The sequence below is a fragment of the Carassius gibelio genome, chromosome B22, assembly GCF_023724105.1.
Source record: "Carassius gibelio isolate Cgi1373 ecotype wild population from Czech Republic chromosome B22, carGib1.2-hapl.c, whole genome shotgun sequence".
In the NCBI taxonomy this organism is placed as follows: domain Eukaryota; kingdom Metazoa; phylum Chordata; class Actinopteri; order Cypriniformes; family Cyprinidae; genus Carassius; species Carassius gibelio.
The window spans coordinates 30,175,100-30,191,845 of NC_068417.1; the positions used below are offsets into that span (position 1 = coordinate 30,175,100).

General features: G+C 39.2%; 1 protein-coding gene across 2 annotated transcripts; it reads left to right on the forward strand.

The window, feature by feature from the left end:
- Positions 1–1,604: 1,604 nt before the first annotated feature.
- Positions 1,605–14,059, forward strand: LOC127988421 (sarcalumenin-like). Of its 2 annotated transcripts, XM_052591179.1 has the most exons (8): positions 1,605–1,770; positions 8,882–9,478; positions 9,557–9,943; positions 10,629–10,727; positions 10,912–11,007; positions 11,123–11,239; positions 11,330–11,563; positions 12,596–14,059. In XM_052591179.1, the coding sequence occupies exons 1-8, from the start codon at positions 1,713–1,715 to the stop codon at positions 13,399–13,401; spliced, it is 2,394 nt and encodes a 797-aa protein (XP_052447139.1). In that variant the 5' UTR covers positions 1,605–1,712; the 3' UTR covers positions 13,402–14,059. The 2 variants fall into 2 exon arrangements, with proteins under 2 accessions (XP_052447139.1, XP_052447137.1); XM_052591177.1 differs by having other exon boundaries at positions 8,882–9,943.
- The last annotated feature ends 2,687 nt before the right edge of the window (positions 14,060–16,746 follow it).

Genomic DNA, 16,746 nt, shown 5'->3' on the forward strand with positions numbered 1-16,746 from the left:
TCTCTCTCTCTCTCTCTCTCTCTCTCTCTCGCAGAATACTGTATTAGTCGATCCCGCCCTGCTGTGTGGCCCCGCCCCCCACGGAGACGTACAGTACGTGACGACGTCGTGCTCACGACGTGAAAACTCTGACATCGGTCCATGTGTCTTGTCATAAGCTATCCTCAACTCAACTCTCACTTTGCTTGTAAAACAAGAAGAAAAATACATGAGAAAAACATTCTAACATTGCTTACTTTAAAGTCTTACTTTTAAAGGCTTACTTTAAAGATTTCTTTAAAAAAAAGGTTGCAGCTGGATTTCTGTATCGATCGCCAACTTTTTGTTAAGATGTTTCTGTGCAAATTAGCCCAACAAAAAGTAGTCTAATGGTACTGAATGATTCATATTTTCATGTACTATGATATAAGGCACTACAAAAATACCCTCAGGCCTATAACCGTGTCTCAAAGTAAATTGTATTACCATGTTAAAATGTCAACAACATAAAAAAAAAACATGCTAATAATGGTATTTTTAGTACTTTTTTGATAGTGTAGACACCTGGAGGTCACCTGAGGTGCAAACAAATTAGAATCACCTAAATGAAACATTTTTGTTTTGTTTTAATTGGTCCCTCAAATGAGCAATTGAATCTTCCTCCACAGATTATAGGCGGTTTGTGAAGGATCTTCATAGCACACCATTGTCAAAGAGACACTATAGAGTTAAATGCAGATGTTTATGATTGCAAGCCACAGACCGGACTGATGAAACCTGAATTTGACAAACAATATATATCTACAAAACTTGCAAATGTAACTGGAGACGGAATAATTATTTATGGCTACCACTACCCAGACCCCAGAGTATAACCTTTCCTCCCCAATGGTAAGTGACAAGCATAGGGCCCAAAATACCAGAATTCAATGGTGTATACCATACCTCAAAACAAGATAGCCTTCCAAGAGGCTCTGGTAATGCCTTATATACCCCCAGATATACACAGACAATTTAAACATATATGATAGTAGTCGCGATTGCAAGATTGTATCACCAAAATCTGCCATTATCACTCAAAATCCAGAATTCTCTCCTCAGAATTGTGGGGTAAAAACTCGGAATTACAAAGAAAATAGTCAGAACTTTGATATGTGAATTGGAAGTTACATTTTTTACTCTTTAATTCCGTGGCTTCTATAGACTTCTACCGCAGAACTGTCATTTTCTCCCATCAAGTTGGCTCCGCCCACAAAAACGTCATCAAAATGTCTAATGAACTTAAAGTACATTGTATTACCACATTAAAATGTCAAAAAAAAAACATGATAATACTTGTATTTTTAGTACTTTTCTTGACAGTTTATATGTCTAGTAAAATAAAAGTGCGCCACCTGTTAGTCACCTGAGGTACTAAAACTAAATTCCACCTTCAGTTTTTCAAATTAAATTCACCTTCAGTTCTATGTTTTCAGATTTGGGCCCCCTGAGTGAACAACTGAATCGTCCTCCACAGATGATCAAACCCAGCAGCTACACAGAAACGGTTACAAATAGGCAGAGGTTAAAGGCCATCTGATTGGAGAAGGCAGCTGCTCCCAGTGCTGACGCTTGTGCAAGTGCTCCGATGTCCGTGAGCGCAGCCCCGCCCCCAGACCCTCCTCATGCCCTCTCGCCTCCCTCTGGGGGTATATATAGCCTGAGAGGGGTCCTGGACAGTCCCGGCAGTCAAAATGAGACTTTTCCTCCCCGTCTGCTGCCTGCTGCCTCTTCTGGCGCTCGCCACTGCAGGTAAGAAAACGCAGGTGGACTGCTGAACAATGACTTCTGCATGCACGCAGCTGAAGTGTGAAGTTAAAGGTTTTAGGAACAATGATTGGGTATTCGCCTGGGAGTATTAGGCCTGAAGTCCTAGATCAGATTGCTTGTCCTTGGTGGAGATGGGCGTCCATCCATCTGCCTGCCTGTATTCATAGTTTGTGTATGGAGAAGTGTTTTACAGAATGTGTAGGAAAATGTGGGGTTTCTAGTCTTAATGTTTTTATGAACTTCAAGATGTAAGTTAGGCAAATTGTTCTTTGATTCCTTCACTAAAGTGCACTCAAGTACAGCATGTTTCAGTTTCTGGAAGACATCTACTGTTTGTGTAGAGCCGGCAGAAGTGTTTCTCGGGGTCATTCTCGCTGATTTCAGGGCTTGTGTAGATGACCTCCTTTCTTATTACTTTGCTGAATTATACAACTTCAGAAAGGGGTGAAAATGTCTTATAGAAGAGGGGAGATCTCTTTTGCTGTGCTCAGGTTATAACAGGATTATTATAACTAAAACCATTGGGGGGGGGAAACCATTGTTAGTTGAAATCAAATGTCTTATTTTCATTTAGTTTAAAGGTGTATTTAAAAACCGATGAAAATAAATAAAAGCATATACATTAGGCTATACATTAAAACTAAATTACTAATCGAATTAAAATGGCAAATAACAAACTATTACTAAAACTTCAATGAAATAAAAACATTCAAAAGCTATAATAAATCTCAAATCATTCTAAAATATTCAATCTTACATCTTAATCATTAAAACACACTTTTAAGTCCATGAGTGATGAGTATCCACGATAAAGAAAATAAAAATAATTTAAACTTCCACTTTAAAATGGATACTGATGTCTTGAAAAATACTTTTCATATTCATGTCGGTCATATAGCTTTTCAAATTTATTCAGATTTTACAATTTTTTTAGGGAGTTGCACCGCATGACCTGAACTAACCTTGCCTTCTCATTATTTTTTAAAGACATTTGTGACCCTGGACCACAAAACCTTAAGTGTCAATTTTTGGAAAATTGAGATTCACACACAATCTGAAAGCTGAATAAATAAGCTTTCTATTGATGTATGGTTTGTTAGGACCAAACAATATTTGGCAGAGATACAACTATTTGTAAATCTGGAATCTGAGTGGGCAAAAAAATAAAAATAAAAAATAAATAAATAAATATATATATATTAAGAAAATCTCCTTTAAAGTCATCCAAATGAATTCTTAGCTATGCATATTACTAAACAAAAATTTCGTTTTTTTTATAATAAAGGTAAGAAATTTACAAAATATCTTAATGGAACATGATCTTTACTTAATATCCTAATGATTTTTTGGCATAAAAGAGAAATCAATAATTTTGACCCATACCATGTTTTTTTGGCTATTGCTAAAAATATACCCCAGCAACTTCAGACTGGTTTTGTGCTCCAGGGTCACATTTAGACTTTGACACGCATTCATTTTCTATTTTTCTAAATATATATTTTTTTCTGCATGCTGGTTGCACCACATGACTTTATCAGTAACAACACATAACTTTGAATTGGAAGACAAATATTTCTCAAATATTAATAAGTGCAGACATTTTTTTGATAAAATACATATCTTTTTAGTAGGTAAATAATAAAACATTTTAAAATACTTTATACACTTTCTCTACAGCACTTCATTCTTTTATTATATCACCCTGAAAAATTAATATTAAGTTAGAGCTATAAAAACATGCTCATCATAGAAGCATACTAAACTTATTGAATGTATGAATTGCATTTTCAATTTTTTAAAATACTTATTAATACACACACACACACACAATATATATATATATATATATATATATATATATATATGCCACAAAGGCAGACTGCTGTAGAAAAGTAGTTGTTATTCTTACAAATTTGAATACTAATTATTGTATCTTTTTCTTTAAAATTCCTATTCATTGAATTGATGATAGCTGCAATCCTTGGGTCAAAATTGCAATCAGCTGTAAGGGAAACTTTGATGTCTTTCTTGTCTTTCAGTGATCCTCAGTTTCCTCCTGCTTGGCTTTAATTATGATCCTTGTCTGTCCTTGCATTGTTCTTGTTCTCTCTCTGCGTCTGAGTTCACCATGAAATCAGACACTGTTCGTCGAGCAGTTGCGTGGTCATGCTTCACGGCTCCGCTAACACGCCTCCTTGTACTCTCCATCCACATATACGCTTACAGGCCACAGCTGCTGTCACAACGCTACGGTCTCAATCACTATTTATTTCTGTCTTGCAGGCCTTGTAGGGGCAAGCATTATGTTAACAGAAGGACTTAAAGCCTCTGTCCTGCCTTGCTACTGTACGTGGCCTGTTTTAGCACTGGGGCTTTCCCTGTTACAGTCCAGTCACACCAGCCAATCGGACGCAGACATTACTCACAGGCCAGAGTAGACCGTGTTGCTATACAAACAAATAAAATGTAAATAACACTTACATCAGCATATTGTACCTACAATACATGCATTAGATGTATATTAAAACACATAGTCATGCATAGACAAACACATGAAACCAATTCAACTTTTTACATTTTGGTAAATTTGTTGCATTTTAGGGGTTAACTTCCCAGCTTTATTTTGAATTTTCAAAAAAAAAAAAAAAAAAACATATTTACTTAAATCATATCATGCAAATTTACACTAAATCATCACTGCGTACAGTAGTTATGGTTTCTCAAGTGATTGGGATTGAACCAAATAGACAAGTTGGAATACAAATGGTCAATAAGCAAATCTAAAGCAAATCAAATAAAAAATAAAATCAAAAAGCATTGAAATATAAGAAAAATAGATACAGTGCTGAGATCACATCAATAAAGTTAAACAAACAAACAGAAAGTGCAGTGTATTTCGGGTTTCTTAAATTTTGATATGATGTGATTCATTAAAAGTAATCGGCTCATAAGTGTCATTCATTTGAGCATCAGACTTCACTGGTCAATGAATCGATTCACTAAAACAATTGGCTCGTAAGAATCATTCACTTAAGAATCAGACTTTACTGGTCAAATGAATCGATTCACTAAAAGAACTGGCTCGTAAGAGTCATTCACTCAAGCATCAGACATCACTGGTCAACTGATGAATCGATTCATTAAAAAGAACCGGCTCATAAGAGTAACGCAACCCAGAATCAGATTTCACTGGTCAGTTTATGATTCGATACATTAAAAGAACCTGCCCGTATGAGTCGTACTTCATTTGTCAATGAATCGATTGACTACAAGAACTGGCTCCTAAGAGTCATTCACTCGAGCATCAGACTTCACTGGTCAAATGATGAATCGATTCACTAAAAAGAACTGGCTCATAAGAGTCATTGACTGGAGAATCAGACTTTAATGGTCAAATTATGAATCGGTTCACAAAAAAAACAAAAAAACAAAAAACAAACAGACTCCAGAGAGTCATACGCATGTATGTTTTTGATTCACTAAGAAGAATCAGAACACATGAATCATTTGCTGGTGGATTGGTCTACATTGATTGCACCGAATAGTAATGGTGGGTAAATTTTGCTATCACTGCTATCAGAAATAAACTGAAGAGAACTATTACAATTTTAGTAGATAAAAGCGGAGGAACTCTTATCAGCGTAGGCTATTTGTGTCACGAAGACCTAGGACTTGGGATTGAGCACCTGTCTGTTTCTGTCCTCTCCTCAGAACACGCGGTGGAAGGGGGAAGGGGCTGGTCTATGTCACTTAGACCTCACTGGAAAAATGCAGATGATCTTATATTATCAAATATGGATGGTTGCCTTCATTTTGGGGTAACTTACCAGTACTGGTGGTATTACTTCACCAAGAGCCACCTGAGACACTGGAATAATAATAACACAAACAGCTCCCCAGCCACTGTCTACGAATCAATACCTGAGTGGATATAGAGAATGTCCTTGGAGAGCGTAGCATTGATGCTCTTCTTACCACTAGAGCAGGCTCTAATTTAATTAAATCAACATGGTAGAATATGATATGGAACATAATGAGCTGTAACATAGTACAACACTTTCTATTTCAGTGACATTTAAAAAAAGAAGTTGCAAGGTCTTATAAATTACTTTACATCATATTAGTGTTGTGACAGTTATGTAACCATAATCCTGGACCAGTGAACACCTCCAGCTAGTAATAAAGAGTAACTCATACCACAGTAACATGGCCTCAGGCCTTCTGAATGATTCATGGTTATGTTGATGACACTCTTGCACTATGACTTTGGCCTAAATACAGCTCTCCTGAGCATGTGTGTAAGTGTGCAAAGATATATATATATATTGCATTTACGCTGACTAGAGTCAACTCAATTATTTAGAGACTTCTAAGGAACACATAAACTTGTCAGAGAGCATTTTACTAGTTAAATGGCAAAGGTGGAAGAATAGGTGTATCTGAGCTAACTATAGACACTGGTGCCCTCTGCTGTCAGTATGTTGTTGAACTGTTGCGTAAATATATGGCTAAATCAATTGAGGGTTTATAATTTGATTGTAATTTAGCATTAAGTAAAAAAAAAACAAAAAAAAAATTATTTTTTTTAATTTAAATAGATCCCATTCGTAGGCCAATGAAATATATGTGTACAGAAAACACTTCAATCTACAAAAGTTTTACTGGCAAACTAATTGATGCGCAATTAATTGCTTTAAAGCAGAGCTGCACTTTTCAATGGAAGCATTTGACATTAAAACTAGAGGCTGAAACCCGGTACAAAGATGCCATGCTAACACCTTAAACATGCTAGCTCTCAGAGGACAGTATGAAAAATCAACCTTGCTCTGATGATCCACATGAACAGAAAGGACTTGGCGTTCTCTTCTCCTGCCAGCTCTGCTCTCTATTTCAGGATGTGATTCACATGAAAAGCATTTAGCTCTCATCGAGAGCATTCATGGTCGCATGAATCACAGAGATGGGTCATCGCCACAGACTCGCACATTTGTGCCAACAGCAGCTCTACCACCAAATCACGTTGTTCAAATTCAGCTATTGCAGCTACACCATGTTAAACTAGGTTTGATTGAGGATTGTAACCATGGTTTTAGTTCACTTACTTGAGTGATGTTAGATCAGGGGAGTCAAGTCCTGTTCCTAGAGACCTCATTTCCTGCAAAGTTCAGCTCTAACCCTAATCAAAGACATATGAACCAGCTAATTAAGACCTTTATAAACACTTTATGATTACAGAATGGTGTGTTGGAGCGGGGTTTTCACCAAACTCTAAAAGAAGGCAGAGCTCCAGGAGCAGGAATGGACACCCCTGTCGTCATCTCCAACACAGAATCCTATGCTTATGTTATATACCTGCAGTGTGAGATGCTTTTCTTCAGGGGTATCATGTGGAAGCATAGAGTTTTAAAAAAAAAAAAATGGACAAAGCATCTCTACTTCCTTCCACTATAGAAAAGTTAAGCCAAAACCTCAGTATATGGCCGCTGTCATCTTGCAAAAATTACGTTCCTTGGAGCCTGAGTCTTGCACACTAGCGATTTGTTTGGAGTCGGAGGTTGCACATGCACAGTAGTGATTCGTTTGGAGTCAGAGGTTGCACAGTAGCGATTCGTTTGGAGTCAGAGGTTGCACACTAGCGATTTGTTTGGAGTCAGAGGTTGTACATGCACAGTAGTGATTCGTTTGAATCCAGAGGTTGCACAGGAGCGATTCGTTTGAAGTCAGAGGTTGCACACTAACGATTCTTTTGGAGTCAGATGTTGCACACTAGCGATTCGTTTGGAGTTAGATGTTACACACTAGCGATTCGTTTGGAGTCAGAAGTTGCACAGTAGCGATTCCTTTGGAGTCAGAGGTTGCACATGCACAGTAGCGATTCGTTTATAGTCAGAGGTTGCACACTAGCGATTCATTTGGAGTCAGAGGTTGCACACTAGCGATTCGTTTGGAGTCAGAGGTTGCACACTAGCGATTCGTTTGGAGTCAGAGGTTGCACATGCACAATAGTGATTCATTTGTAGTCAGAGGTTGCACACTAGAGATTCGTTTGGAGTTAGATGTTACACACTAGCGATTCGTTTGGAGTCAGAAGTTGCACAGTAGCGATTCGTTTGGAGTCAGAGGTTGCACAGTAGTGATTCGTTTGTAGTCAGAGGTTGCACATGCACAATAGTGATTCATTTGTAGTCAGAGGTTGCACACTAGCGATTCATTTATAGTCAGAGGTTGCACACTAGCGATTCATTTGGAGTCAGAGGTTGCACACTAGCGATTCGTTTGGAGTCAGAGGTTGCACATGCACAATAGTGATTCATTTGTAGTCAGAGGTTGCACACTAGCGATTCGTTTGGAGTCAGAGTTTGCACACTAGCGATTCCTTTTGAGTCAGAGGTTGCACATGCACAGTAGTGATTCGTTTATAGTCAAAGGTTGCACACCAGCGATTCGTTTGTAGTCAGAGGTTGCACACTAGCGATTCGTTTGGAGTCAGAGGTTGCACACTAGCAATTTGTTTGGAGTCTGAGGTTCACATGCACAGTAGCGATTCGTTTGTAGTCAGAGGTTGCACACTAGCGATTCGTTTTGGAGTCAGAGGTTGCACACTAGCGATTCGTTTTGGAGTCAGAGGTTGCACATGCACAGTAGCGATTCGTTTGTAGTCAGAGGTTGCACACTAGCGATTCGTTTTGGAGTCAGAGGTTGCACATGCACAGTAGCGATTCATTTGTAGTCAGAGGTTGCACACTAGCAATTCATTTTGGAGTCAGAGGTTGCACATGCACAGTAGCGATTCATTTGTAGTCAGAGGTTGCACACTAGCAATTCATTTGGAGTCAGAGGTTGCACACTAGCGAGTCGTTTGGAGTCAGAGGTTGCACAGTAGCGATTCGTTTGGGGCATGAGTCTTCGCAAAAATTATTTAAACACTATTTTTAGGTTTTGGTGGTCATGGTGTTGTGGTAAAAAATATATACATAATTATTTTTGTTGCCATCATGTTGTAATATCACTTATGATTCATGCTTCATTCTGTTTGAATGTGCTGAGTTATAGCCCATCACATTTTGGTTAATATTATAGTTTTCCTCCACAGATGCAGTGGAGTCTGAGAGTGAGCCGCTTGTGCCATTCCAGCTGAAGTCTGAAGGCGAGCTGTTCAACTGCTGTGATGGCACAGAGGATCTAAGCCAGAGCTCCTCCAATGATACTCCTGCACCAAACAGACCTGTGTGCCAACCCTGTGGCACTGGTGCACACATTGACACCACGGCAGAAGATGTCAGCTCTGAGGATCAAGAGGAAGAGGTTGCTTCAGAAGAGAAATCTGAAGAGTTGAATCAAGGGGAGACCTCTTCTGAAGAGATATTTGAAGAGGAGGCAGCTGAAGAAGAGGCAGAAGTTGAGTTAGATGAATCTAATGAAGCGGTGGAGGAGGAAGTTCTTGAGGAGGCACTTGAAGACGTGAAGGTGGAGGAGATCTCAGAGGTAGACAGTGATGTAGAGTCACAAATAGTTGATGAGGAATCTGTGGAAGAAGGTGACGAGGAAGATTCTCAGACCCATGACGAGATAGGTGAGGAAGAGGAGGTTCTTCAGACTGAAGATGAAGCAGGTGAAGAAGAGGAACTTGCTCAGACTGAAGAGGAGGTAGTTGAGGAAGAGGAGGTTCTTCAGACTGAAGATGAAGCAGGTGAAGAAGAGGAACTTGCTCAGACTGAAGAGGAGGTAGTTGAGGAAGAGGAGGTTCTTCGGACTGAAGATGAAGCAGGTGAAGAAGAGGAACTTGCTCAGACTGAGGAGGAGGTAATTGAGGAAGAGGTAGTTCTTCAAACTGAAGAGCCAGTGGAAGTGATATCAGAAGAAGTAACGGAGGAAGAATCTGAAGAAGAGGAAGTTGTAACAGAGGAAGAAGGAGCTCCTGAGGTTGTGGAAGAAGAACAATCTGTTGAAGAACCAGAAGCCTTTGAAGAAATGGTGGAAGCGGAAGCAGCTGAGGAACTAGTTGCAGATGTTGTTGAAGTAGCACAAGAGGAAAGTGAAGAGCTTGTGGAACCAACTCTTGAACAGGTTCAAGACGATGTTTCTACACCTGCTGAACAAACAACAGTGGAAGAAGTGTCAGATGATGTACCAGCAGCCAAAGCCTCTGCGAAAGGTACAATAGGATTCAATCAGCATAAATGGTAACAAGATCATTGTCGAATTAGAATCATTTGCAAAGGTATTTTAGAAAATCGCAAATTCTAGATTTCGCACACCTAAACAATGTTAAATGTGACGGCACCTCTACCGAAATTACATGCATGATATCCACTAAAATACGAATCCATGTAATAAGGAATTAAGTATGAGGACAGATTTTCAAAAGCTTCATAATCATCATAAAGCCTCTGGTTAAGCTCCATTAGTGGAAATATCCAGAGAGAAGGAACTATTTAGTTGTCTCGTCGCCAGGGGGCAGAAGAGGACACTACTGTAAAAGTCTCGCGCTTCTCCATCTGGTAACTTTGGTCGAACCATCAAAATAACCGAACAGAAATAAGCCTTGGCACAAGTCCAATGTGATTGCGATTCTAGTGTAAATAAAGATGCAGCTTCTTTCCTCAGAGATCTTATAGGAAGAATATATACAGTACATAAAAACTAATAAATGAAAAATATGTCCATGGAATAAACACCAAAGAGTTATTACCTAGAAAGTAAAATGTAAGCAATGTTTTAAAAATAGTGTTAAGGAAAAACAAGTTGAAACTGCAAAATGATTAAAAGCTTGTTTTGTGGGTCTACAAGAAGATGTTATTATAAGAGCTTCGTGTTTTATGCTGTTTTTTCTCTGGCAGTGGAGAAAAAAAAACCCTCAGGTCCTACCAAAAGAGATCAGTCTCACATCGAAGAGACGCTGCGTCTGGCAACAGCTGAACCTTCACGGGAATTCGTCGGTGAGTCATATATTGAAAATACAAAACATATATATAAAAGTACAGCCTTTCAAGGCTATGCAGTATGTATTATATGATGCCAGTTATTTCATTAATCAGTCACATTTTAGCTTCACCAAAATCCCCAAATGGTGGCAGAATGAGTCAGTTTCTATCATAATTTCATCAACTCTACCTCTCGTAGATGCTCTGAGGAAGCTGCAGCATGTCTACAACACTGCAATTAAACCCATGGACAAGGCCTATAAATACAATGAGCTCCGGCAGCATGAAGTGTCAGGTAAGCTCTTTGGATGTTGGTTTCAGTTTTACAACATCACTCCAGGCTACTACTCTTCTACCAAGAAAAGGACCCTATCCTCAGCTGACCTCTGTCTTTGCTTTACATTATTCAGATGCAGAGATCACCTCTAAGCCCATGGTCTTGTTCCTGGGTCCTTGGAGCGTTGGCAAGTCTTCCATGATCAATTATCTTCTAGGTCTTGATGACACTTCACAGCAGCTTTACACTGGTAAACCATCCATCTTCAAATGAATGATTGCAAAATGAAATGTAGTCCTATTTTGTTCCTTCATCTCACACTCTTTCGTTTTTCTCTCAGGGGCTGAGCCCACAACGTCGGAGTACACTGTACTGATGCACGGTGAGAAGTTTCGCACCATTGAGGGCATTGTGATGGCGGCAGACAGTTCCCGCTCTTTCTCACCGCTAGAGAGGTTCGGTCAGGGGTTTCTGGAAAAGCTGGTGGGAATCGAGATGCCGCACAAACTCCTGGAGCGTGTCACCTTTGTCGACACACCTGGAATCATTGAGAACCGCAAACAACAAGAGAGAGGTGACAATACACCATTCACAAAGACTTTGTTTGAGTTTGGTGCGTGCAAGAGGACAATCAGACAACATGCGCTTCTGAACATGAACTGAATATAGATACACAGTCTAGGTTATCTCATAGCCTCTAACGCTCCACAGTTTAAGGAATAAATACTTGGAAAGGAACTGAAATTTCATGAACACATTTTTGACTTAATGAATTCAACTTTTTATTAATTTACTATTAACTACTTGCTTATTAACGTGCATTTTACTAACATACTGGCTGTTTTTTGAGTATTTATAAAGACCATATTCTACATCTCCAATACCTAAACTTTACAACTACCTTACTAACTATTATTAAGAAATAGGAATTTAAGGCAAAAGTTGTAGTTAATAGTGAAAATAGGACCTTGAAATAAAGTGTGACCCACATTTAGAATCAAAATGCATTCATAACAATTCTTGCAAAAAGTGTGTGTGTGTGTGTGTGTGTGTGTACGCAGGGCATTTGAACGACTTTTCAGAGTTTGAATGCAATCCAGTAATTGGCTTTAACAGCAATACTGAACAACGCATTTTGGAAAAATACACTACCCTTGAAAAGTAATAATGTTACAGAAGATTTCTATTTCAAACAAATGCTTAGAATTCTGAAGTTTACAATAATAAGGGATAGTTGACCCAAAGAAAATGAAAATTGCTTATGCTTTCAACACTGATAATAATAAAAAGTGTATCTTAAGCAGCAGTTCATCATGTTCATTCATCTGAATGATTTCTGAAAGATCATGTGACAGTGAAACCTGGAGTAATGATGCTGAAAATTCAACTTTACCATCACAAAATTGTATAAGTCTTCAAATATTCATATTAATAAAATATAAACATGTCAGCACCACTGAATATGTAGTTGTTCAGTATTTTAGTACAGTATTCTCCAAGCATTGGCAGATGAAACCAGAAGCCACCAGTTCGGACTAAAAAAATCAGTTTGAACTCTAAAAGATAATAACACTTAATGCGCATCTGTGCTCTTGTTGTCCTTCAGGGTACCCCTACAGTGAAGTGTGCCAGTGGTTTATCGACCGTGCTGATCTCATCTTCCTGGTGTTTGACCCAACCAAGCTGGACGTCGGTTTAGAACTAGAAATGCTGTTCAGACAGATGAAGGGCCGCGAGTCACAGATCCGAATCATCCTCAATAAGGCTGACAGTTTAACCACCCAGGACCTAATGCGTGTGTACGGCGCCCTCTTCTGGAGCATGGCACCCCTGATTAACGTGACAGAGCCACCACGTGTCTACGTGAGCTCATTTTGGCCGCAGGATTACGCTCCTGACACCAACAGAGATCTGTTTAAGCGTGAGGAGATCTCTCTGCTGGAGGACCTAAACCAGGTCATCGAAAACCAGCTGGAAAACAAAATCGCCTTCATTCGGCAGCACGGCATCCGTGTGCGCATCCACGCCCTCCTGGTCGACCGCTATCTGCAGACTTACTATGAGAAGCTGGGCTGGTTTAGTGACCCACATGAGGTCTTCAACGATATTGTGAGCGACCCTGACAAATTCTACATCTTCAAGTCCATTCTGGCCAAGACCAATGTGAGTAAGTTCGACTTGCCAGAACCAGAGGCCTATCGGGACTTCTTCGGAGTCAATCCCCCCAGCGGCTTTAAGCTCCTCTCCTCATACTGCGGCTGGTCAGGCGGATGCCTGCTGGAGAAGATCGAGAAGGCCATCACAGATGAGCTGCCGGCTTTGCTCAGCAGTCTGGCAGAGAAACGGGAAGCCAAGGCCGAAGCAGCGGCAGAAACCAAGGAGAGACCCCCAAACCGGTGGAGGAGACAGTAACAGATGAATGGTGGGAGGGGGGTGCGGGAAATATGGAAGAGTGGCACCAAAGCAATGAATGAGAATACAAGTGAAACTCAGATGAGATTCACGTCAATGGAAAGCCAGTTAAACTCAGTATGTACAGAGACTCTTACCACTCTGTATGAAACAGACCTGAACGGTGCGATTCGGTGTCCTGTTTTTCTTCCTTGTTCTAATTTAACTCCGCTAGCAAATTGTACTTATTTATACTATGTTCAACATAAATAACCTGTCATAATCTTATTTAATTTATTGTTTGAATGCCGTTTTAAAAGTGTGAATTATGGAAGCTTGTTTCCACCACAGGATTAAAAAAGAATAATTGAAATGGTTATTGCGACTTTTTCTCTTGCAATTCTAAAAAAAAAAAAAGTCAGAATTTATAAATTAGGTCAGTTTTCTCTGAATTTTAAGAACATAGCTCAGAATTGCGAGATAAACCTTTTTTTATTTTATTTTTTCTATTCCCCTTGTTGGAAAAACGCTTCCATCTTGAATTTGCCATATGTGGTAGAAAAAAAGAAAAAAAAAAGAAAAACCTTTATCTTCATTAATTCAGTTCCACTTGTACATATTTATCATGTTACTTTGTACAATTTACTGGTGTGTTGGTAAATGAAATGAGATTTTTGTTGTTGTTGTTGTTGCATTTGCTCACATTACTGCATGTTTCAACTGTAGTGACATTAAATTGCTTTTCTGGCTGATGAGTTATACAATATGGAAATTAAACATTAAACTGGATATTTAACTACGTCAATAAAAAAACACATTTAGATAAAATAAATAAGCGGGTGAATAGATATGATAACTAATATGATGAAGGATAATTTTGCAGCTGTGATTGATTCATTTCAACCTAAGAGGATCCAAAATGTCCACTAAATGGCGTATCATTAAACTCATTGCAATAAAAAAATAGTGAACACAGTTCAATGAAGTAACCTTTGGTCTCATAAAAGATACAGTTTATGTAATGTATCTTTTTATCTATGTTGATAGCAGCAAATTATGCCTTCATCTGTAAAAAATACCACTTCAAGCAGGGCAATTTGTGTTAAACATTTATTTTAGAGAGCTGCACCACATGCAAACTCACTTCTCTTAAGTATTTATGATCCCAAGAAGGGTTAGAGGTGTGAATGTGGCAATATCTGCAATAACGTAGTAGTCCGAGTATACAGCTGATAAGAGTTTCACACTAAATACTGTGTAGCTGGTTATACTCTTGTTTGTTTAATAGTCCACAGCTGTGTTTTTTGAGTCGGAGACCACGAGTGGACACTAAGAAATAAAAGCTGCACATGCATGAGGACTCCACAGGCTGGTGTCAGTCAAACCCTTGTGTCATAACCTTCCCCGTCTGACACAACACAAGGTCTTAGAGAGTGGACATGATGAGCGTCTGACACAGGAAGCGCCGGATGATTATCACTTGGATGTGACTTATCTGACGGATCAAAGGTCAAGACGCACCCAGAATCTCAGGTATGCTCCTAGATGAGGGAACGCTTACACAAATGGGAACATACCATTCAACAATTCACACTTATATTGTTTTTAAATAAAGTCAATTAATAAATGCTACAGATTAAGAGTGACCCTTAAGAAAACAAAAAGAAAACTGTATTTTTGGAAAGATGGTGTTCCGGCTATTTTACCCCCCATTAATTTTCATGTCTCCATGACTTTTCTTTCGTAATCCGTAATCGATTTTTAAATGTCATTTGCCATGATTTCCACTTACAAACAGAATTTACTATTCAGAAAAATATTCTATGGTCTGAAATAATAAAAAATATTTATATTCATTATTAGAATTTCCATTACTTTTTAAAGATTTTATTATTTTGTGACTTTTCCAGGCCGGAAAATTACAAAATATGTATTTATTAAATTCCATATATTTGCAAGTATCACACACACTAGTATATGTGTGTGTAAAGAATTATATATATAATTTTTTAATCTAGATTAATCTCACTGTAATCTTGGAATTAATCTGGATTAAAATGGCTCATTTGAATTCTGACGAAGGGATTCAGAATGTGTGCTATCCAAATAAAAGAAAGACTAAAAGTAACGTTAAGTCTTTGAGAACGGGTTTCTCAAGCCAGGTGGTGCATTAGACCGGGGGCTCAACTCCTGTTTCCAAAATACATCACAAACTGCTTGAGGAAGCTGTTAACTAATTGCACAAGGTGCAAACAACCTTACGCCTGTTTCACACATACTCCGTCTGCAGTGCGTATGCGTTTTCGTATTTTTTTTACGCACCCATGTTAACGGATTCCAGCGTTCACGCAGTTGCGGTCCGTCAATGCGTTCCAGGAGCGGTGCATCTGCAGCAGTGCAGCGATCGTTTACGTACCGAGGAGCGGACTGCAAATGCATCCTGTGTGAAAGCACAATGAGTATGAGTCCGTGCTGCTTCTGCACCACATACAAAACGCACACCGACTGCATACGCACTGCAGACGGATTATGTGTGAAACAGGAGTGCGTCTTGAGTTTTCCATTGGGAAGCTTCTTAAAAAAATAAAGAATTCCTTAAGTATCTTAGCTGCATCCATGTTAGCACGTCACGTTTGAAGTGGTAATTTCATAGTAGGCATACACACAGGTTTAAACTCGTTCCCCTACAGATTCGGCTAGGTTTACCTCCGAGCTAAAATATCAAGGTGAAAGTCATCATAGCGTGCGTAGTATAGACCCAGCTCCCAACCCAACTTAAAAAAAGTGAAGTGACATTCAGCCAAGTATGGTGACCCATACTCAGAATTTGTGCTCTGCATTTAACCCATCCGAAATGCACACACACAGAGCAGTGAACACACACACACACACACACACACACACACACACACACTGTGAGCACACACCCGGAGCAGTGGGCAGCCATTTATGCTGCGGCGCCCGGGGAGCTGTTGGGGGTTCGATGCCTTGCTCAAGGGCACCTAAGTCATGGTATTGAAGGTGGAGAGAGAGCTGTACATGCACTCCCCCCACCCACAATTCCGTCCGGCCCGAGACTAGAACCCACAACCCTTCGATTGGGAGTCCAACCCTCTAACCATTAGGCCACGACTTCCCCATAAATTTTTGAGAATAGATTAACAGCGATATTTTTTTATCGCCCGATAAGAGTCTCACGTAACGCAGATAACGGCCCACCACTAATATATATGTTTATGTGCTGTCAAACGATTAATCGTTTACAAAATAAAAGTTTGTTTACATGTGTGTGTATACTGTGTATATTATATAAACACTCACATACAGTATTTAGAAAGTATTTACATGTGTATATCTATATATTCA